At 42.8% G+C, this 24,258-nt stretch overlaps 1 protein-coding gene across 5 annotated transcripts in view; it reads right to left on the bottom strand.

The window, feature by feature from the left end:
* PRKAG2 (protein kinase AMP-activated non-catalytic subunit gamma 2) overlaps positions 1-24,258 on the bottom strand; it is a 235,475-nt gene that overhangs the window by 112,072 nt on the left and 99,145 nt on the right. Inside the window, exon 1 of one of the 5 annotated variants that reach the window (XM_054057439.1) lies at positions 8,446-8,910. The exons of the other annotated variants lie outside the window; for them this stretch is intronic. Coding sequence (XP_053913414.1) covers positions 8,446-8,551 — 106 coding nt within the window. The 5' untranslated portion in view covers positions 8,552-8,910. Of the gene's footprint in view, positions 1-8,445; positions 8,911-24,258 lie in introns of those variants that run through there. 5 annotated transcript variants of the gene reach the window in all.

The raw sequence follows: 24,258 nt of genomic DNA, 5'->3' as shown, positions 1-24,258 counted from the left end.
AGCCTGCTATTTGATTGCTCCTTAGAGCCTTCCCTTTGCTGGACAAAAAAAATGTCAGGTTTCCTCAACCTCTCCTCACAGATCCCAAAACATTTACTCTAGGTCCCAAATATCTTGGTAGTCCCCTAGGGATACACTCTCCAGTTTCCCAGCATTTTTCTGACCGGGGGACCAGAAATAGGACACTATATTCCAGGTGCAGCCCAGGACAAGGTGAAGGGGTATAATAACCTTCCTTGACTGGATTGTTTCACTCCTCCTAATGTAGGTATGTGGTTCACTCTATTGATGATGACAATACATTTTTCAATCATTTTCCAGAATATATCCTCCTCAGCCCCAAAGTCCTTCTCGTTGGGAGTCAGTTACTAGTGCCCAGCATGTACTGCTGCATAGGCTAACCTCACCATCCAGGTCGCTAATGAATATTATCAGCCCTCACACTGATCTCTGGGTGCTGATCATCCCTAAATTCAGGTATGTCTCTTAGGAAATGTCAGCGTTATTCCAGCTTGTCATCCTTTCAACTCAGTCCTTCTTTCAAGGAGGCTGGTGCAATCCTTACTTGAGAACACTCACCTGACTTTTATTGCTACTATTGCAGCAAGAACGGCTCTGTTGCAAACTTACTGTCTACCTCATGTCTCTGGTTGACTTTCTGTCTAATCTCCCCCTCATCTCTATTTCTAAAATTGTTTTCTTGCCCTGTTCTTGTTTATTATCCCTAATCATACTATATTCAAGCAGCAGAGATGTCACAAATCATCTGTTCCTCTCCAGGAGCATCACCCATCAGGAAAGGCAAGACTGTCACAAGAATCCTATGTACACTATCACAATTCTTGCACTGACTGAAAAAATCATGAGGCCAGATGGGCAGGATCTGTAAACAACTGGTGACTGTATCTCTGAGCAGGTCAAAAGGGTCCTTGTTACCCTACAAAGAACACAGCACTGGGAAGCAGCTGTTTTCCAATGCCTGGAAAAAAAACTCTGAAGAAACAACAGAATGCTCTTAATTAATGTCAGCGAATCCTATCATCCCTCCTCCAGCTAAATCACCCCAACTTTATCAAAGGAAGAGCAGATAAAAGACAGGGTGAGAACTCTGCAGTGCAAGCGTGCAGCGTAGCACTAGGCTCCGTCCTTAAACCAAGTATGGTTGTGTGACCTTTCTGGCACAGAGAATTCAAGCCTCTAAGCCCAGCCTGCCAACCACCTAATGATATCTCACAGAGCAGTCCATCATCTCTTGAGACCTAAGTGAGACCTCACATTTCAGTATGACTCTGTAATGACAATAAAACAGCTAAAACAATTTGAGGTGTTAAATCCCACTGCTCTGAGCAATTTTAAGTCCTTGAACTGCTTTTCAGTTGGACAAAAATAAAGGTGAAAGTAAAAAACAGCTGAATCCTAGTAATTCCTGGGATTTGCTGATCCAATAAACCTGACAACCAAAGTGCCTTAACAACAGCTTTGAAATTGCACTCTTGGGCAATTCACTGAAACTTTGAGCAAGGAGTCAATAGTCCAAAACATCAATTTCTAATTAAACAAAAGTACCCACCTATTTAAATGTTACTGTCAAGTGGAATTTTAGGCTTTGAAAACAGATCTAGCCTTGAAATTTGCTTTTAAAACCTGGCAACAGGATTTGTAATATAGATGCATGGGAGTATAAATAAATTGCGGTCTAGTGTAGCTCATTCAAGTCAAGTAGAAAGTCAGACTAGAATAGCAGCTTCTCACACAGATATTTGTTGGAACATCAGAGCCCTTGAAAAGTACAAGTGAAAGAAGCAGCAAAAAAAAAAAAGGATCCCTATGCTATTCCTGACTGGTACAATAAGGACGAGAGAGAATCCACAGAAATCAGTAATTCCATTGATCCTTTTCATATGGAGGTTGTGACCTGCAGTATTCGCCCTGAAAGCACCCCAGGCTGCGTTCAGTAGGCTAAAATGTCACATATAAAAGCCTTATCTACATTATTTTCTGTCACTTAAAAAATGAATCTGTTAATTATATCACAAGGTAAGAGAGATAGTGTTCCAGGCTTACACACGTATCAGAAGTGACCTGTTACCTGAAGACAACAGAAGTAGAGGATGGAAAAGGGAAATCCTGATAGATGCATATGTCATTTGCTTTCAGAAACAGGCGGTCTCTGCATTCACTTTCACTCACAGCCAGTGCTCAGCTTCTTGCTGTCTCAGTTTCTCCTTTTCCACCTCAATGAACCCTTCCTCATAATTTACCTAGATTCAATCCCAAAATTTGCTTTTAGTTTCTTTCTGTGTTTCAGGAATAACATTCATTCGGCTGTTCCAAATGACACCATTTGAATAGTAGCAGAATTAAAGGGAAGTACCCTTAAGAAAGTAGAAAACTGAAGTCTCTATGCTGCTACTGTGTCTGGGGGACAAATGTCTGCACCCACAAGCACCAACAAAGACTATAACCACATGGATTCCTCCCAGAAGGGAGCTTTATCTGTCCAAAACCTGCACAGTTTGTAAAATAGCTGGCCTGGCTGTTCCACCCACTACATTGTTAAGAGTACGTCAGTGCTAAGTAATTCAGTCATTTATAGAAATACAGGTATTTTTGATCAAACCTTTCAATGAGATGCACAGAGCTGCCTGGAGCAGCGAAGAAGTGTCAGTGGGCAGATTCATTCACAGCACCAATTTGTAAATTTGTGCCTCAAGAGAACACACTGTATTTTCACACATATAATCTGCCCTTCAGACAAAAATAACTTCCTTTGAAAATAAATCACTTGGAGAACTTATAGGCTTGGACAACTCATTGTGAGGGCAAAGAGTCTCCATCTACTTTAAGCCCACAAAGGGCTGCAGAGGAAGGATGCTGCTGAGCTTTGCACCAGGGAGGGAGTGAAGGAAGAGTCTGGGGCTAAACAGTCTGCTCAATACACCTTTATTTCAATTTCCACCACATCACTGGTGGTTTTCTAGGATTTATTACTGTCTGAATTTACTGGTACCTGCTTGGAAATACCTTGCAGATTTTACTGCTTCATGGGCATAGTCCTTTTCCCCCCATTCAGAATGCTTTAAAGCTGCATCCAAAGCTGGGATGTGCCAGAAAACAGCAGCACAGTGACTATAAGGAAGCAGAAAATGGCAAAATAAAGTCTCAAACATTTCATCAGGCTCATCGCTGGTTTTCTTCTTCCTCACAATGGACCATAGAAATTTTAGACCTTCCAGATCTTGGAGGTCTCTGTAGTACAAGATTCATTGGCACTGATCAGCCAGGGCTGCACATTTTTGAAAATCACTGTCAGCTCAACAGAGCATGAAAAACAGTAGAGAAAATCATTAACAAAGCAAAGTGGTCTCAGTTTCTCATGCCTAATCTCTGATGCTGGTGGTTTTAAGAAACTTTCAAACACAACAGGATTTTGCTCTTTCAGTTGATATATGGCAGCCATTGGAACATGCAGTGACCCACTCACTCTCATTTTTTTCTCCCAAACTTTTGTCACCATGGTTTGTCCCTCATAGCCTCATGACAGAAACATCCCACCTGAATGAAAAAAAGAAATATCTCAGCTCTGGTTCTCCCCCAGGCAGCATCACCCGCTTTGGGGAAAGCACTGGACAAGCTGCAGCTCCCCAGGACAGAGAAGCAGGAGATCAAGTCCTGTCTCCTTTCTCAGTTGCTTCTCTATCCTCCTCCCACGTTTTCTGTCCCTTCTTCTCTGCAAAACTACCCACAACACTGCTTGTGCCAATCAATGATGACATGAGGCAGGCTGAAGTATCCCCCGGATTTCCATTTGCACTTGGAGAGCATGTGAGCCACTTGGCACTCTGTTTTGGTGTAAGTAAGTCCTTGCACATGGTCTGTTTTCTGAGCTGGTCACATCTCTGCTGTTGGGAAGGAAGAGTGTGACTTCTCTGCTTGACACATGATCCACATCCACCCTCAACTCCACGTGTCTCGGAAGGACCATGGAAAGCTACGGAAGAAAACCTGTGCATTTTTGACCAAAGGGGGAAGACATTTCCCCTTGGCCTGAGTATTTAAAGATACTCTGAAACACAGCACCTTCCAGATCTGCTCTACAGACTCAACAGCCCTCTATCACACAGCAGTTAGCAGGGACATGGGATAGAACATGTGTACCGAGTGACACCAGAGAGGCTACAGCAAGTTATGGAGCAACTTATGGATAAGCCCCTGCCCTTCACACCAGGACTGCCTGATTCATGTGCATGGTGGGGTCAAAACACGTTTGCGCATGCACATACTGGGGTCTGAATCATTCAGCAGGCTCACTCCTAAATTTGCATCTAATTATAACAGCTGGCAGGGAAGTTGTCCCGAATAGTGTTATTGAGGTGGGACAGGTCTGTGGCTAATGGGTAGTACTGAGGTTTGCTTGGGGCCCCTTGGAACCAACTTATTGGGGTTTAGCTTTGGCCCCTGCTAATTCAAATGCACAGCAACAAATCCCAAGACGAGCAGCATTGGCAAGGAGACGTTCCTAGGCATTTCCATGAAGCTAAAAGCCTCCAGAATAACTGGTTTGAAGCTAAATGCCCAGGCACAAGGCAATGCTGGGGATCACAGAAGCCACATGTGCTGCAAAGTGGTTCCTTTGCTGGGCGCTTGTAGCTCAAGTAGGGAAGAAACACTTTTAACATTACACCTTTTGCATGTGTAATTCAATCTTTCATGGAAGAGATGGTGTCCTTTAAAGGGCACAGAAATTAGCCTCGCTGGGGCCAAAAAGTTGTCCCCTACAGAAATGCCACAGAGCCTATCTATTTACAACACACTGGAGTGCAGCGAGAGCCAGCAGGCAGAGAAGCTGCCAGCAACACTGCACAAGCAAGCGGCAGCTGCAATAGGAAGATGGAAACTCTATGGTGGTGTTCCAGAAGTTGGAGAAATTTTGGGTAATCCCACTCCCCAGCCCTGCCAAAATCAGAATGCGTAATTCAGCTTCCCTGCTGTTTGGTGGATAGCTCAGGCTTTGAGGTCTCTCTGTTGGCTGCTCTTCTCCCGTAGCAAAGCTGCAGGCTCTCTGCTTTTGCCCCACAGCTTTCCCTGCTTTTGTTCATTCCTGGTGTTCATTCATGCTTTTCTCCTTACCCTCTCTGTGTGCTTTCTGCTTCTGCTTGGCCACACTAATGTCTCCTCTTGCTGTTCACTTGGAATAAAAGGACTGTAAAGCTACAAAACCAGGAAGTTAAAGAGATGCCCATCCTTGGCAATGCCACCCTCCAACTCTTTACTGGGAAGTGAACCTCTTCATCACTGCAGAGGATGGATGGGGTTTAGCTCAACTGATACACAGAAGTACTACTTCAGTAGTATTTGAGAACTTTAGTTGCAGGGGGCTGATGGTGTCTGTCCCTGGGAAGAGAATCATAGAATCACAGAATCATAGAAAGGTTTGAGTTGGAAGGGACCTTAATGATCATCTAATTCCAACCTCCCTGACACAGGCAGGGACACTTCCCACTGGACCAGACTGCTCAAGGCCCCGTCCAACCTGGCCTTGAACGCCTCCAGGGATGGGGCATCCACAATTTCCCTGTGCAACCTGAGCCAGTGGCTCACCACTCTCATTGTGAAGAATTTCCTCCCTCAATCTACCCCTCTCCAATTTAAAGCTATACCCCCTAGCCCAATCACTACATGCCTGTATAAAAAGTCCCTCCCCAGCTTTCTTGTAGGCCCCCTTTCAGGTACTGGAAGGTCGCTATAAGGTCTCTTCAGAGCCTTCTCTTCTCCGGGCTGAACAATCCCAACTCTCTCAGCCTGTCCTCGTATAGGAGGTGCTCCAGCCGTCTGATCATCCTTGTGGCCCTCCTCTGGACCTGTTCCAACAGTTCCATATCCTTCTTATGTTGAGGATTCCAGAACTGGAGAGGATACTCCAGATGAGGTCTCACAAGAGAGGAAGAGAGGAGCAGAATCCCCTCCCTCAACCTGCTGGCCACAAGAAAAATGAAGCCATACTGCCCTAATCCTATTTACAACGACTGGAGAACTCTTCCTTAACATGCTTACAGAGATGGCCAAGAAAAAACAGGAATTTCAGATTCAACTAGTCCAGGTGACAGAACACACCTTTTCAGGGCATCTAAGTACTTTTTCCTCTTCATTCCTTTTTCATCCTTTTTACCAAAACCAAGCCCATTCAGCAACAGTGAGGCTGCCATGGTAGCATGGCCACTGCAGGAGACTGGGGTGGGAAAGCCCATGTTGGAGTGCTGTCACTCATTTCCCATTCCTGATGACAGACAGCAACTAGAGTGTGACCAAACCTGATGAGCCACTAAGTCTGATTGCTACCAACACTCCTGCACGCCACTAAGACAGATTGTAAAACTCACTGAGTGCTGATATTTCTCCTGGAAGCTGCTTAGAATGTGTTTAGAAAGGCGTAATCACTACAAGATACAGATTAAATCTAGCAAATAATGCAAAGCTTTTGTTTTGACATTTCCCTTCAACAATTAAGGACATTTTGGGGAAAAAAAAAAGCATTTACAAGTGTTTCCCAAGAGGAATCCAGACTCCACAGGGATGGCAAAGGCAACCCACAGCAGCGCATCCGAGGAAGGCAGTAACACAAATATATCTATACCCTGTTTGCCTTTTCCCACTCCTGTGACTTGGTAGCTTCCTGTTCATTATGGAAATACAATGCAGAGAGCTGACCTGGTCACACTCTGACAAGAATGGCATCTGCTAAGTCTGTAGAGTAAATACTGTGCAGAAAAAATGCTCATTGTGGAGTGGGCTATAGAGCTGGATTAGTGGGAATGAGGATAAGGAGGAGCACATTTTTTGGCATTTCTAGCTTTACACTTCCAACTTTTTTTAATAGCTGTCATAAACGTTACAGTTCGTACAGTCAATACTCTTGGTGCAGGACAAGTTATTTTTACTGTGGAGGAAGATAAGGACGTGGTTTAGTCTTAGACTCCAAGGAAGAGCTGCAACACTAAGTTTGGTGCTTCCAGAAGTGAATCCTTTTGCAGATGCTGGGGTTTCCCAACTCATTGATGAAACCACAAGAAGAGAGTGAATTAATGGCTCAAAGCACCATGAATCACTCAATCAACAAATGGCACATGTTTCTGCTTAGGTGAGAATTTAGGGGTTTTAATTAGAAATTTGGGATTAATTTTACATCTGGGAAATCTGTAACATAATTTTTCCCCTCTTCTTGCATAACCTCTCTTACCTTTCTGTGTATATTGCTGAAATTGTGAAGCTCCAAAGATTTGGGTCATATCTCATACACCACTTTGATCTTAAACCACCACCCCATCAGAAGCTCTCAAAAGGATTTAGGGAATGCAGAACAAGGCACAATATTTTAGATTTAAAAACACTTAACTATACAAAATAGGGACAAAAGGAGAAGCATTTGCAAGAAGGACATCCTAAAAGCAGTACAGCTGACCACTGAATAAGCATTAAATAATAGAAAAGTAAGCTTTCTAGGCAGCCACCCACACATCAATAGGAACTCCCTATAACTAAATCTGTATGTGTCTCTCCACGCCATCCATACAGTCCAACACAACTCACACCTTCATCATTCTACTGGATTTAATGCAGTGACTCCTGACCAACAAAGGAAAAAGAGCCTTGCCTACTGGTTGTATGAGTCAGCCTCTCTAAACTGTGCCTTACATGGCTGATTCGGTTTAATACCAGTTTTAAACCTCTCAGTCACAGGACAGAATCCCTCAGCAGCACTCATTATATTTGGAAAACCACAGAGTTGGTCCTTATAGGAAACACATTAAACATTGCATTTCTTCACAATTCTCAAGAAATACATCCAGAACCTGCTGGAATTCCCCTTGTCTCCTGGTGAGCTGATCACTATGGGCTACTCAGACTCTCCAACTTCCCCCCCGCCAACTTAGCACCTGTACTATAGCTAACAGTGAGTGATCAGAAAAGTCTTTCGATTAATGGATAATGGTCTCCAACCACAATTCAAATACAATTATATTGACAACTACAGTATCAGAAAGACAGGTTTTAAAATGCATTACTGATCAGTTTTATATGCAATTTATGCTACTTCACCTTTCAAGATACAGTGTTAGCCCTAACAGCATTCAGTTCCTATTCTTCAATTAAAGTAACATTAGTCTACAGCCTCCTTTGAATGTATTTCATAGCATTTCCTGTAAAGCTCTCTGTACCATTACTCTTTTCCTACAGGTTTTATCTGCCGTGTGTTTCAGGTGTCAGCTCAGATGTTCATCTCTGGTGCAAATCAATACAGAAATAACCTCCATGCAACAACTACACGATTCAGTGTAACTGGGAAGCACAACACTGTTGCTTGATTATTCGTTCTGCCCCACTCACTGCCCTCTCCCAAAGAACAATGTCCCTCCTTTTTGGATGGGTAACACAGAGGGTCCCTACCGAACAGGCCACGAGGATCGGACTGGCATCTCTGCAAGCTTTTGCACTGCTCCTTTCTCTTCTTGCTCCCTCTAAAGCTACCAAAACGCTTCATGAGCTGTAACATACGCTTGCGCAGCAGCAGCTGTCGGTCATGCCCAGGATTGAAGAAAAATAGCTCAGATGTGATCCAAAGGCAGCACGAGGGGCAACGAAAGACGTTGCTTACACCAACCGTCCAGGTGTGAGAAAATAAATCTCCAAAAAGACCATGTGTCTGCAAAAAAAGTCCAGCTTGCCAGCGGTTAAGCTCCGAGGCACTTGGTTGTGGTCTTTGTGGAGAGCCTCTCCACAGCAGGCTGCCAAACCTTGCACGGCAGGCACTTCCAGTCTTAATTCCAGCATACAGTAACTCGTCTGCAAGTATCTGTGGGCACAGGAGAAGTTCAAAGTCTGCCCAGCTTGCAGCCGAAAGAGCTCTTATCGGTCAGCCTTCTGAAGCCTCAGAGACTGAAGCAATGTTTCCCAGTGGATCAGTTCATGCAGAAAAGGTCAGGAACCGGCTGATAAGCTCCCCTGTTTAAAAAATACTAACTATGCGAAGGAGCCACAAGCCCTCTTGAAGGGAACTGTCATGTGCAGCTTGGCATGATGACTCTTTAAAAAGGCTGTAAAAAGAAACCACCCCTGGACAATTTCTGGCAGTGAGTGTCCCGGGCACACTCGCACTGTGACATGACATCACCCAACTATTTTGATTCATGCATGACAGGTCTTCGCAGCGACAGCATAGTCCAGCTGAGCTTCGAAATGTCCAGCCCTCTGCGACTAATGACTAATGGATTAATGGGACTCAGCTTCTACCAGTCCAGAAAATGAAGGCTGATACTTTCTGGAAACCATAGCCGAAGTGATGGGCTGGACTTTCCCTAGCAACTTGTCCTCCTCGTGCTATGCATATCTATATGCTCTGCAGAGATTACACCATTCAAATTTGCTGTCTACAAAGTAAAAGGCATCTGGGACAGCTGTTTGTAACACAATTGAAATCCACCTTATGTTCTTTTCAATGAGATAAACCCTCACAGGGCTATTGCTCATCCCAGCTGGCTGAGATGTATTATGTTGGGCTCTGAGTCTGTACATTTAGAGCTGTTTATTTTAGGAAAGGGTTGAGTAGCCTGAGCTACATCCTGAGCAGTTGGAAAGGGGTGCAAGCATGAACCAAGGCACGGTCACAGCTGACCTTCCTAAGATTACAGTAAATGTTCTGTTAAATTAAAATTCTTAAAGTCACAGAGCACCAGCCTTTCCTCTAGACATCATTAGAACACGAGGTTCAGCTCTTTCAAAAATCAAACCCTATATGAGTAATGAGAATCTCATCTTTTTAATTCCCACAAGGAATTAAAGGTCATATCACCTTTTTCCTCTACAAAGAAACACGTCTTTTCCTTTGTGCCCATAATTGCTCCTGAGACTTAATATCATTAGAAAGGAAAAGAAAAACCAGCCATGAATACTGCAGAAAAGACCTTTACCAACAGAGATTTCTTACAAGCTCTGGTCTTTCAGAAAGCTGGCCGTCTCCAAGGCATCTATGCAGGGATGTCCCAGGACTTCAGGGACCCAAAGAGAACATTCAGAGCAGGTTGCTCTACCATCCTCAGCTTCCAGGGACTTCCCTCAGTCTACTCTATGGGGAAAGTGGAAGGAGACAGCACAGAGGGCATCTTTGTTCATCCATCTAGCGACCAAAATAATCAAATTATTAACAAGACAATTTTCTTCCAGACAAGGCTCTCACTGATGCCCAAATGACAAACTGCAATAATTAATTTAAGGCTGTTCCCAGCCTTTCCCCTGCAACTTGTCCTCCTGCTTTCTTTTGCTCCCATCTGTGTTTCAGCTCTGCAAGTAAAGATCCTAGTGCTTTTCACCAAATAGCAATCTTTTGCACAAAACAGCCTGTCATCACAGTTCTTTTAGAAAGCCCCTTCCCCAGCCCCACCTCTGAAGCTCACTGTTCACACAGTGCAGAGGAGAAGCAAGTGGAGCAATGAGAAGTGTTTAGTGATTGACACGGGAAAGCATCAGTGTTACTTAAATATTTGTTCTAGCATAATTGTAGGAAGTGTCATTCTCTTCACACCCCATTTGGCCTTGTGCAACCACCACATTTACCTCTGCAATCTTCATCTTTGCTGTTCCTTTTCTTCACCCTGCCATGCTCATGCCACTACAAGTGAGGCAGTACCTGTAGCGGGACAGGATCTGGCTCTCCCCATAAACACGTGCCATGGTCCAGCTCTCAACCTGCTTCCATGAGACCCACAACCTTCACAGTCCTTCCCATGTGAAAAACAGTTCCTCAATAGCAAAACTGAACCTTGCTGCAATTTATGACTACTGCTTCTTGTCCCATTCATCGTGGACATGGAGAACAGATTGTTCCCTTCTGCTCTGGAGCAGCCCTTGACATATTTGAAGACAGTTATCCAGTTCTCTTTTCAGTTTTTACTTGGCCAAAGAAGTGTTGCCTACAAAACCAACGCAATCTGGACCTCAGAAAAATATTCCTCAACCTTCAGTACCTTAGGACTGCTGAGAATGACTTAATGTCATCAGAAACAAAAAAATTTAAATCCTTTTTTAATGAGATAAGAATTGGGATTGCTTCAGCACAGAAACAGGCCCCTTTTTGGTAGAGGTCAAGGATAAATGGTAGCTGATGACCTTTTCAAGCAGAGTCATTCCACCAGGAGGGCTCATTTCCCTTTATTAAGGAAAGCAGCAAGACCCTAGTGTTTTGCAAGAGCTACCAGAAAACAAAACAAAGCTGTTTAACAACTGACTTTCACAGTAATTTGTTAAAAAAAAAGCAGTAAGTGCTTTGAGAATGATCATTTTGTCTCCCTCAGCTAATGGCTTAACAGATACTAGGCATTTACATCAGATACTACATCTTCTTAAAGATTCCACTGGAAGGATCTTATAAAACTAATAATAAAAAGCTGGATTTCAAAGAGCTCCTTTGGGGCTGTGTATGTTCTGGAGATTGAAAACACAAATCCTTTCCAAACAACCATGAAATGGACTCTTGTCAAGCTACTTTAAAGTCTCCCAAATTAGTTAAAGGATATTATGTTTCTTGAGCTGCATAAGGAGAACACCATTCCCTTCCAAAATCCATATTCAGGCTTGCTCTGAGAGTTACCAAAGCTTAATAAAATTATGTAGGGGTAAGGAGCAAACAACCATTCGTGTGTGTGTGTGAAATGCTTCCCTAGTTCCATTTTATCTGCTCAGCTGACCTGACTGGAGCCATAGAGCAGTCTTTATGCTGACAACTCCCCAACCTGCCTCCAGCCCCACCATACTTGCCCCAAATCATCTGTTTCCCTGACAGTTTTCCTTCAATGACCTACTGTCCACTCCAAAACAAAGCCTAAAGAAGGATGCATATCTCCCGGAGACCTCCCTTTTGTCAATTCTTGCCTTCGTCCCCAGAGCCACGTGTGTGCCTAATCCACCCAGCGATGTCCTCCCCTGCTTATCCCAGCCCTCCAACCTCTTAAACCACTTGTTTTTTTAGAGAAAGGTAGGTTGGAGCATACAAAGTAGAAAAGATAAACCTCCTTCTGCCATTTTTTTCACTAATTCTCAGGGCCACCTAAGTCTCACAGCAGAAGTTGTATGCAATCCAACTCCCCAAAAGGCTCATTCATGGCCAGGCTCGCTCTTCTCAATGCTTCTTGCTTTTCTGTTACCATCTTTCAGGATAAAAGCACATTTCATGCCTTCTCCCAGTGACTTGATGTCATTCTTCAGGCAGAAACATAACAAATAAGCTTCCTTTCTCTGGATGTGATGTGAAGGTTTGTTCTACGAGGTAGAGTCGTGGGTTGAGAGTTCAGATTTGGCTTCCACATAAGAAGTATAGAAAATGCCATTGCACCGAGTGCAGCCATCACAGGGTGCCTGACCCAGTTGTCAGAGCTTTGAAACACTAACTGATTTCACTCTGTCTCACAGAGGTGTAAATTCTATGCTGTGGTGAAAATATTTAAATGCTGTGATTCTGAACCCTTTCCTCACTTGTCTTTTTAATAGGAGATTTAACCTGATGTACAAACGCAGCAGCAGAGTGCAGGGCGGGCAATGGGGACCAGTTAGTCTTATCAGGTTTTATTCTGCTGTGAAAATGGAAAAACCAATACTTTCCTTTTTCAGATTTAAGAGCTTACCTAGCACAAAACGGGAAGGCTGAAAAGAATATGTATCCCCCTAGTGACAACACACTGACTGGCTTCAGACTGCAAATCAGCAAATCCAGGTATTTCCTTTTCCCCATTGCTGAGAATTTCCTTGTTCAAAGAAGTTCAAATCCACTCTTAGAAAGGTAAAGCATGAATCAGGTTTGCATTTCTACACGGACCATGTTTCTCTGCCGTGTTAGCCTTAAAAATTTCCCTAAACTGGAATTTTTCTAAATTTCTCTTCTCAATTCTACAGACTGATGTTGGCAAAATCAAACATCGTCTGTCATTGTCAGTCGTGCTGGGACCTGCTTATAAGTCTCCCACCATCAGGCAGGTTTTAATCGCAAACATTTTTCATAGATGCAGCAAACTTGGAAAATATTTCAAAATAACATGCAAACAAGTATGTAAAGGAGATCTTTGCTCTAAAGAAAAAACCCACTCAAGACTAAAAGTGATGCAATGCACAATAAAAAAGAAAGGCTGTTTTGCTCAAACACCGTTTGCAGGCTGGTTCAACAGAGCATGCAGCCTGTGTTTTCAAAGGGAAATACAAGCTACCACTTTCTCCATCTGGTCCAAGTCCAGCTCACACCCCATAAAAGAATTTTGAGTTTATAACTCCAAGCTGGGCTCGATTGCTTCCCATAATCATAACCAAGTGTTTCACTGTAATGAGTTTTCATCTTTATCCTCTTTTTTTATACTACTCCATGCTGCTTTCACTGTGCTTTAGAAAGATTTCAATCTCTGAAGCTGTCAGTCTGGCACTAAATTGGTTTTGAAAAACCTGAAAGTTTAATTTTACTTCTTTTTAGTGGCCCCAAAGGTGAACACTAAATTCCCCAGAACTCTTGGTAAATGACTTATAAATTACATGCTGGCGTTTTTGTGAAGTTTTCCTATCCTACCTTTCCAGAATTTATAATATAAGCCAGCAGGAATAGTAGTAATGGTGATGGTAGCATTGGCATATTGGTGATTTCCAGTAAGAAAAACACTATATTTCAGCCTAGAGCACCTACCCCAAAGACCGATAAGCTGGGATTGATTACTATGATCCTCTCCAAATGATAATTTTATCATTTCCCCACATCCTACTAATAAACGGTGGTGCATATGTTTTCAGAACTCACTTCTTTAGCAATTCCAGTTTGTAATGTGAAAAATGGAGCCGTTTGTATATGTGCTGCAATCTGGCTGTGCTCAAACCAGCAAAACAGTGTTTGATCCAGCAAGTATAGAATGTCTGTACATAAAATATGTAAAATTTAAATTTATATAAAATTTAATAAGTTCTCAGCTAAAGGAAAAGATCTCAGCAGTAACTTAAAAAAAAAATAAAATAGCAGAGGCAATGAAGTTCCTTAGAAGAATTCTTCCATTTGTGTGTTTCTCATCTCTTCTTGCTTCTCTTTCTTCTTGCTTCTATCAAGACTTTCAACTTCACCTATCCACAAAACCTCGAGAAAGAGATAGGATTCACTGGAACATCACAAATCTCTTTTTCATCCTCTTCTCATGCAGGATTGGAACAGATTAAATGATGGTAAAGTTAAAATGGTTATTGTAGGGCTGAACAAAAGATGCCCTTCAGTTTGAATTAAAGAAGTCTTTCATCCAGCAGTGAACGGGTCACAAAGTGAATGACAGGAAATGAATAAAGCCAGAAATTACTCCAAGAAAGTGATACATCAGGGATGGCCAATACCTGAAGAGTGAAATTTATACCACTATCTCATATTGAACACCCCGAAATGCAAGAGACTAAAAATCTGAGCATCACAACTCCACAGAAATACAGTCCTCCACTGATTCTGCCTTAGGAGACATATTTGGAGAAAAAAGAAAACCTCACTGAATTAGTAGTGGTTTACACAAATCCTCAGCTGTCCTCAGATGTCAAGTCCATGCAAAATCAGTGAGCATCCTTCGTTGCACAGCCACACATTTGGAATTCATAAGTCAGTAGGAGTATTAGGAGTAAAACAGCTTCACATGTATTTACTGCAGTTTTAACATTCATGCTGACAGTTATCACAAAACACAACTCTAGTATTAGACAAACATGCTTGTTGCAAGCAATGCCCTTATCCTAAAATCTAGGTGGGATGATGAGATTTCAAAGTAATTTCAAGTTCTGTATCCCTGTGCTCCCCACAAGAAGCAGACAAATTGGACAGCAAAAGCCAAGAAATTTGCTCATGCACAAAATAAGCCCACAAAGAGACCCTTCTCCTGGCTTGGTATTATTATTATTATCTGCTTTTTTTTGATTGAAAATAATATTAAGTGCTCTCTAACAATAAAAATGTTGACAGTGCAGTTTCAGGGTCGACAGTCATCCCACAAATGACCAATTCCTATGCCATAGTGGATTTAATATAGATACATATGCTATCTATTTTACACACATAAAACCAGAGACAGTGGTCAGCAGCATCCTATGAGATATGTGAGACAACACATGAGGCTGAAGAGAAAATTGAACCACACCTTGAAAAGCTAAATGCTTAGATAACACTTGAGAAGCCTTTCTCATTCCTGGCTCCAGCAACTTCATTGACAATGCCCCCGTTCTTCAGTGATGAAGGAGGAACATTGTTTGGTTCAGCTGCAAGACAGCAGCCACTTCCAGAAGAAAGAAACACTCCTTGTGAACTCCTAACCTCAAGGGTGAAGAAGTTTTCATACCTGTTCCTCTCCTGCTCTTAGCTGCTGTGATGGTGCAGGAGAGCCGGAGAACTACGTTCAGGTTACCTTTAGGGGTATCTTACACAGGTGTTTATGAAGAATGGACATTTTCCACGAACTATTGTAAACATTGTTTTGTTGACAGCAAAAGCAGGATCCTGTAACATTAGACCAGTGGTGAGCTGAATTTCTCATTGAGGTCTAAGTCAAAACTCACAAAATCCTGATGACCAGCCAGGGTATCCATAGGAAGGGCTTTAGCTTATATAGCTTATATAGCGATATATTTAGCTTATATAGTGATTATTATAGCCAGCAACAGTATGTTTACATCAATGACTAAGAGCATCCCACAGGACTAGGTCACAGTCCACTGAACTAAACACAGGCATGATGCCAGGAGGGGAAATTCCTAAAGGATCACCCAACACTGCATTATCATTACAAGGGGGATTGCTCCAGCAAGGGGATTATAAAAGAAAGGGAGGAATCCACCATGCACAGACATGGACTGCACTGAAATCCAACCTCATGCACAGCCTCTTTGCATTGCAACCAGCTCCCTCACTCTATTTGTTCAAGCCACTCCTAACAAGTACAGTAGACCTTCAGCTGGTGGTTAAGAAAGAATACAAGGGATTTAACAAACACACCCCTCAAAAAAAAGCCCAAGATCTATCTTCATTTTCTACCCTTACATTTTCCTACTAATTAATGATTCTGAGCATCGTTAGTTGTAAGCAAAGGAATAAAATCAAGTCTATTGCATACTTTAATATGATAATAATTGAACAACAGGCAAACTGCCCCATTAACTTCCCAAGATAAACATCTCAGGAACCACTCCCATCAGCTAGATCTCATATAGCACCTTTTTATCTTCAGCAGACAGGAGGTAAGGACCATGGTTTGTAGTTTCTTTGCACAGGGAAAAGTTACTTCCCAAAAGACCCTGTGCTGCAGGCTGGCACAAGGCTGTCGAGTAACAGAACATGACGGAGATCTGTGGGACTCGACGGCTCTGCTCCTTCCTTTGCAGAAACATGACATATTGTTCACACTGTGTTAAATCACTGTGTACGCGAGGTAGCTGTCTCACATGTCCCAGCTCCAACGAGATTACTAGAATTAGTCACCCAGATTATGGAAGATCTGCCACAGCAGATGGAAGAGGAAACATTCGTTATCACATACATGAGTTCTGGAAGAGAAATCACTCAAAATCTTTCTAGTTTCGCTTTCCAAGTTGTTTTTGGGGAGGTGGGAGTGGGGTTGAGACTTTTTGCACCCAGATCAAACACAGCAATTTTGTTAGCAAAAGAAAATTTACTGGCTTTTTAAGAGAGATGAAAGAACAGTGAAAAAGACAGAAACTGCAACTCACTGAGATGGCAACAGAGGTACCTTAGCAATCTGCCAGGGTAGAGAAGAGACAAGGACTGAGGCAGTACACATGAAAGGAAAACTTGCATTGTTTTAATGTCTACAATGATCTAGAAATTGTCTAGGCCCCAATATTCCCTATTTCTTGATGATTCTACTGTGTAACTGGCAAAGAAGTAACTTGGAAAAAAGCATCCAACACATCCACAGCATCCAGCTGGGAAGGTGCTGTAAGCCACAAGCCTATGACGGGAGTGTGGCAACAGCTTGAGGGGCAAAAAGTTCCCTTTTCATTCACTGTGAATGAAAATACCAAGCACTGTGAAGTTCACTTAGAATTGTGTGAAAAACTTCAGTGGTTTGACTGGGACCAACGCAGACATGAACCTCAGAAAGATTTTTGAATCTTTATGCGTAGATGACAGAAGGGCTGGAAACTTGGGAGCTACTAGGCAGTAAGAGACTGTTCCTGGAAAAGTCAACCCTGTCAGTCTGCACACACAATACCTGGCAGGAGGAAAATCGTCTGAAGCCTTTTCATATAGACTTAAAAGGCTGTTAACCATGTCCTTGAGGGAACTGCCTGAAATTCAGACACAGAGCGGGGAAGAGACAACATCATGGTAATTCTTTGCACAACACTTCCTTGAATACTTAAGTTTTAGGAACCAGAGGGCAGATACGAGTGCTAAGGCACAGAATCACAAGGTTGGAAAGGACCCATTGGATCATCGAGTCCAACCATTCCTAACACTCCCTAAACCATGTCCCTCAGCACTTCATCCACCTGTTCCTTAAACACCTGCAGGGAAGGCGACTCGACCACCTCCCTGGGCAGCCTGTTCCAGTACCCAATGACTCTTACTGTGAAGAATTTTTTTCTGATATCCAACCTGAACCTCCCCTGACGGAGCTTCAGGCCATTCCCTCTAGTTCTGTCCCCTGTCACTTGGGAGAAGAGGCCAGCTCCCTCCTTTCCACAACCTCCTTTCAGGTAGTTGTAGAGAGTAATAAGGTCTCCCCTCAGCCTCCTCTTCTCCAGGCTAAACAACCCCAGCTCTCTCAGCCGCTCCTCATAAGACTTGTTCTCCAGCCCCCTCACCAGCTTTGTTGCTCTTCTCTGGACACGCTCCAGAGCCTCAACATCCTTCTTGTGGTGAGGGGTCCATCCCAACTTGATACAGTTCTCAGGCTGACATTCAATTTGCAGGCAGCAACATTCCCTGCTCACTTCATCAAAACACATCAAGCCTCAAATCGAGGAGAGACTTCTGGAACTGTGCAACCTCTTTTAGTGGTGACTTAGCTTAGCAATGCATTCGGACAACCACACTACTATTTGTACCCTGTAAAGTCACTTGAAAATGATCTAAACTAGCATCACAGATGACCAGAGCTTGTTGTACAGTGCCATCAGATTTCCAGATCTTAACAAAGGTCAGCCTCTTGCAATGGCTTCAGTGCTTAAAGTACAAAGCACACAACCAAGTAACTCTAACACCATTAAGCAGTTTAAATTCCACATCAAGAGTCAAAGCAGAAACTCAGTGTTATGGTTACAGAGCTGTGGATATATCCAGCAGCATGAAGCCCAACTTCTGAATTTCTTGGTCTGTCCCTAAAGCATCCTGCATCCTTAGTCCTTCACTTGGGCATCTGTGTTTTCAGTAGCACGTTTCTAATGCAGTCCTACGAGCTTTCCATAACACAGCCAGATGCAGTTCTGTAAAAGCATTATGGAATGCTTTTGTTATTATTACATAATATATATTTGTGGAAATGATCTGAAAGGTCTTTTTCAACCTTAATGATACTGTGATTCCGTGATCACCTTGGAAGCTAGCAAGACAGCCTGGCAAGTCTGACAGTCATCTTATTTGCAAGCGTGTCACTGGAGCAAAAAATATTAAAGTCTCTGTGCTAATACACATGAAAAGAAATTATTGCTCCAAGCAGGTTGTTTCTAGTCATAAGAATACCAAGAGTGCAGAGGAGAGGAGGAAGGAACACTGAAAGGGGGCTGAGTAAAGGGTTTAGAAACTTTGTTTTTATTCTCACCTTACCTACCAGGCAGTTGCACAACCAGGGAGAACTCACATCATCTCTGTGAAAGCTTCAGATGAAAAAAACATCAGATGCTGTCTGTGTGTTACTGCACTGCAAGAGTTGCATTCTCAGATCTGTCACTTTTCCACCCCTATTAACCAGAGAAATAATTCGAAGTTTTAAATAAAACGAAGACCTACAGGAGATAAAGTAGATATTTCTGGATTTCTTTCCTGTTTGTTTGCCACCTACCTCCGTTACCAGCCTACATGTTCAAAGGCAAACAGGAAAATCATCGTGTCTTCAGAAACTGCTTCAAGTGGGGCAATGCAAACACAGGGCAGAGAGCAACAACCCCCAGCCTGAGAGGCCAAACTCCCACTGGCCTCACTAGCGAAAAACAGGCTCATTGCCAGCAAAACTGAGTTTCTCAAGACGTCTTTCTATTAATTTCTGAGTGGTTTCTTTTTCCTACACAATACGTTAAAGGATGTAACAGGAGCTCCTGCATCAAGTGCAGGTCTGACAAGGAAGGTCCTTGCTGGTCTTTATTTTGAGTCACACCCCTCAGTATCACCGGCTTAAATCAGTCCCTTCAGATTCCCCTTGCACACTTCAACCCTTCCTATTTACACTCACCTGCTACAAAATTCACAACCTTAAATACAGTAATAAATGAAACTGAACCAAAACCCAGAGAAGATTCACTCAGGGTCACATCCAAGGCCCCGGGGGAGCAAGGAGCAAAGGGAGATGCTCCTACTCCAGTCTTCACCCTCTTTGCCTTTACAAACTTGCCACATCACAGCCCTCAGAAATCTGGTGTGGGAGGGAAGGCGTGGAACAACAGGAGAGTCTGAAGGATCTTCTTCAGCTTAGCAGTTCCCCCTATATCTCCTCCTAATGTGCTTAGCTGCTTAGTAAACACTGAGCTAAACATCTTCATGTTTAGTGACAAGTTTTACTGGATTTTTGCATTACTTGACATTAATGATTGGGAAGCTCCATTTGTGTCTTACCAACCTTTTCTTGTCACTATCACAAGGTGCTTCTCAAGCTGAAAGATAGTTATGCTTCTGATGCAAGAGCACAAAACATGCAACCATGCCCAGGGAGCACTCAGTTCTCCCTGTGTTGGTCCACAGTAAAGAATGTAGTTGGCTCCTTAACACAGTTTTAACTTCTCAGCTCCATGAAAAGGTTCAGCTTTGCTGTATTAACGCTTCAGCACAAAAATACTTGCATTTCAGTAAGCGGACACGGCAAACTGGTGTCCTTTTTTACCCACCCTGTAACACAGTCCCTACAGTTGAGGTGCTGAGCCTGTTGGGGTGTATGTATTCTGCACCAATCAGTCCCACCTTATACCTCTAAGACTGAAAATGCAAGGGCTTCTTCCCTTCATATATTAACATATTAATGAAGTTCCTACATTTAGCCACTTGGCTTTTGCACCATGCAAATTACTAGAAAAAGGAAGAAGTCGAAGCTTCCTTAGCACAGCAAAGGGCTCTTTTGCAACCTATAGTGCAGTCACAGAAATTGCTTATAAATGGCTTAATCAAATGTGATCCGCTCCCTAATGCACGGTAATATCTGTGTCCAAGCGAGGGGATAAGAAACTTCGGGAGAAACGAAATGCTAACTTTACAGAGAAATGAGGAACCACACACCTTCCTACCATTAACTCATCAAAGGTTTTTCCCCTTTGAATTTCTGCATGTGCTACGTGTTGCTGAGCCTCACATCTGCCGGACAAATGAGAAATTAATTTCTAAGAATTTCAGTGATGTCAGGCGTTTTCTTTTTAATGTGGCCATAAAGTGGCAAAAAGCTGTCAGCGTCTCTGGCAGTAGCTTAACAAAAAATGTTGACGTTGCCTGGATACCAAGTCCTGCTCCAATCTAGGATTTGCCTCTGTGTCTGCATTTGACAGCAGTAACTCCTCAGGATTTTAGCTTTTCTTTAATATTCTGAGAGCCATGCAAATATCTCTCCTTATTCAGATCCCCCCTCCTCTCTCCTCCCCCACTTTTTGGCTTTGTAAAATGCAAACTAATTCCTTGTTCATAGTAAAGCCATAAAAAAGAAGCCATAAATAAGAAGCCATGAAAATATTTTTCTAGCCTTCTTTTTCCAAGGTTAATCTTTTCAGTTGTATTAACACTTTATAAAATAACATGCGGAAAGATATGACATGCATCACATACGCCTTATGTGATTAAGACTTGGCTCTTTCTTTACTGTGGACCAATAACTATTTTATGCTTTGCATTTGCCACTGCTGATGTTCACTTAGTTGTCTCTCCGTGACCTCCAAAGCAGAAGGCTGCAGGATTTAACATTGCTTTTCATGGAGTGCTTACAGTAAATCATTATGGGTGGGTATCCATGGAGCTTTGGGGAAAAAAGAGCATTATTAAGTGCCTGCTAATTTTTTGTTCTAGTGGGTGGATTCCAGGTTTCACTGATGGCAAAAATCCAGCTACTCTGAAGGGAAGTGAATTTTCCCCAGTCTTTCCCTTTACAGCTGTTCTGCTCCAAAGCTGCCTTGTGCCTTAGTGTTTGAAAGAACAGATCTGGATGATGTTTAGTGAAGTGCTGTAGTGTTTTATTATCTTTTATGGTAAAGAATTTGGAAGAGCTTGAGAGAGAGCTTCAGGCAGAAACAGAAACAGGACCAAAGCGAATATATAAAATACAGCAAAAACTCCACCTTCCTGGCAGCTAGATGACAGAGAATTGAAAACTCCACTGCAGATCATTTTTCCAGTCTGGTTCCTGACATGCTTCCTAAGTGAGGAACGCTGCACAGTTATCCCAGTGCTTTGCAGCAACAGATTTCAGCGCCCTACAGGGTTATTTTCCAAAGGAAATGATGTGCTGTTCAAATACCTTCTTTACAGCCACTTGTTTTATTTGCTTAATAACATCACAGGCTTTGAATACACAAGCAGCCAACTTTCTCTTCCATAGAACCATAGAATTATTAAGGTTGGAAAAGGCCTTTAAGATCAACCAGTACAACCGTCAGCCCAATACTATCGGGCTTACTAAACCCATGTCCTGAAGTGCCACATCTACACATTTTTGAACACCTCTAGGGATAGTGACTCCACCATTTCCCTGGACAGCCTGTGCCAATGCTTTACCACTCTTTCAGTATTTCTTTTCAACATTCTCATCCCACACACCAGTGCTCCACTCCCTTAGAGCCATTTGCCACTGGTGAATGACTTGGTTTAGCCGTGCTGAAGCAAAGGGCTCCTGCTCTCACTCAACTCAACTCTCCTGCTCCTCACAATTGGTCCTCCAAAAAAAATCCACATATTGTAACACTGAACATCATGACAGCATCACTTTAAGAGAGTAAATAAAGCTTGAACACAACATATACATGTACCACAATCTTGTAACCCCTTCCAACTGATGCTAACCACAAAGCAGTGAACATGTGAGATTCATCTACACAGCATAATTCTGTCTCCCCTCCTATCACAGCAATAGCAAAGACGAGATTTTGGATGCTATACCAGCTTTGACAGCTCAGCAGGGAGAAGACACCTTTCTTTCCTAGCACTCCCAGTCCGGCAATTTAGCCACCGGTAATTTTACATGGAAAAACTACTGATGTTGTCAAAAAGCAGATGGAAAGCTTGAAGCAGAAACAAGCCCTTCAAGATACCATGTATTTTCTTTTCAACTGTAAAACTGGAATGGACAAAGCAATAGGCAGTGGAAAGAAAGGTGGAAATGACTCAACAGGCTCATTTTGTGGCAATGCTTTTTGCTGTTTCCTTCCCCAGGCCTCTTGTGGCTGGGAACCATAAGAGCACATGGATAGTCAGTATGTGGAGGAAGTTGCAGGAAGCTCATGCTGAACATGCACAATTGCATGGGAAACACTCACCTCTTCCCAACTGCACACCTCTTCTTCTTAAGCACAAAATGCAATAAAAGAGTGAAAATCATGGTGTAAATCTGGAAAATTCTCCTCTCTGAGTCTCTTTTCCAAGCACAGATGAGAATGCCAGCCCAGCCCAAGGTAGCTGGATCCTCTCTTGGCTCTCCTGGCTAAACTAGGGCCAGACTATGGCTTAAGTGCAGCACAGCAGTCCCCCTCCCTGGGTTTGTAGCTGGGATCCCCAGGGAAGCGGCTGCACAGAGCAGATTTAAGTTTCCCATTCTGCAGCACAGCTGTCAGCCCTGCAAGCTCTTCTACTGACAATGTTCACTCTACCCGTATCCCAGCTTTCCAGATGGAGAGGGTATGTGAGCTTCCTGTGATTGCCATGGTGGCTTCCAGCTACTGAAAATCAAGTTCCAGACACTGCCTCAAAGCTCATCCCAAAATGATGGGTCAGTTTACCAGCAGTGTGACTTCTGACCAGCACTCGCCAGCAGCTCGTTTGACTTTAATGTGATTTAATTGCAGTGACATGTCTTAATAACAAAATCCATCCCAAGAAAATGTAGTTGGAGAAAGTATTGACCTAAGGCCTGTTTCCCAAGGATTTTCACTCCCTCCATCGTCTAACTTGTGGTCCCCTGGTGCCACACAAACTCTCCTGGGTCACTGAGGTGGCTGCAACCACCCAGACCTCCTCCAGCCCTTCCACAGCCATAATGAAATGCCTCACCTTGAATTTCAACCCCTTTAATGGTCATGTGCTCTTCCAGCACGATCCTCAGAGGCTGGGGACAATCCCAAGCTAGCCATCATCCTTGAGTCTCCACCGGGGCGTACCCTTAAAAAAAATCTGATATTTCACCTCCCTTCATCACCCCTAAATTCTATGGTTAAAGGAAAAAGCAAAACATCGTTATGGGACAGGGACATAAACCGCCCTGATGACATCTTCCTTGCACAGAAACTCCAGCCCACTCCCATCACCCCAAGTCCAGAAGAATCTTGTCTTTCAGAGTTTATTCAACTGCATGGATATGTGCTACTCTATTACATGGAGATGCTCCACATAACATGCAGAAATAAGACACAGTAATTTTTTTTTGTCATTTTCATTTACACAGTCTTTGCCCCAATGGTCCGAGAAATATTAATACATAAATCCACTTTCATTAAGCAAATTTGAAGAAATTATGGCCCATTGCAAAGGAATAACAAAACCATGGCTATTAATTAAATACATCAACGTAATTGAGAAAAATTCTGAATCTCAGTTTCTTTCTTGGTTTTGTTTCTACATCAAAGAAAATGAGGGAAGAAGAAAAATGCTCCTAACTACTGCAACGAAGGCCATATTTGTTACCCCATAGCCAGGGCTTTCACCATTTCTCTAAATTCAGAACATTTATCTCTAAACAGAGATTCATAAGAATTTGCTGATAATCCACATATTTTTCTGCAGACTGGGCTTCTGATCCAACAAAACCCAGACAGCTGTACAAACTGGTTTGTGCTAATCCCCACCATTTGCTTGAAAGCGTT

The sequence above is a fragment of the Cuculus canorus genome, chromosome 2, assembly GCF_017976375.1.
Source record: "Cuculus canorus isolate bCucCan1 chromosome 2, bCucCan1.pri, whole genome shotgun sequence".
NCBI classification, from domain to species: domain Eukaryota; kingdom Metazoa; phylum Chordata; class Aves; order Cuculiformes; family Cuculidae; genus Cuculus; species Cuculus canorus.
This window is presented reverse-complemented; position numbering and strand designations above follow the sequence as displayed.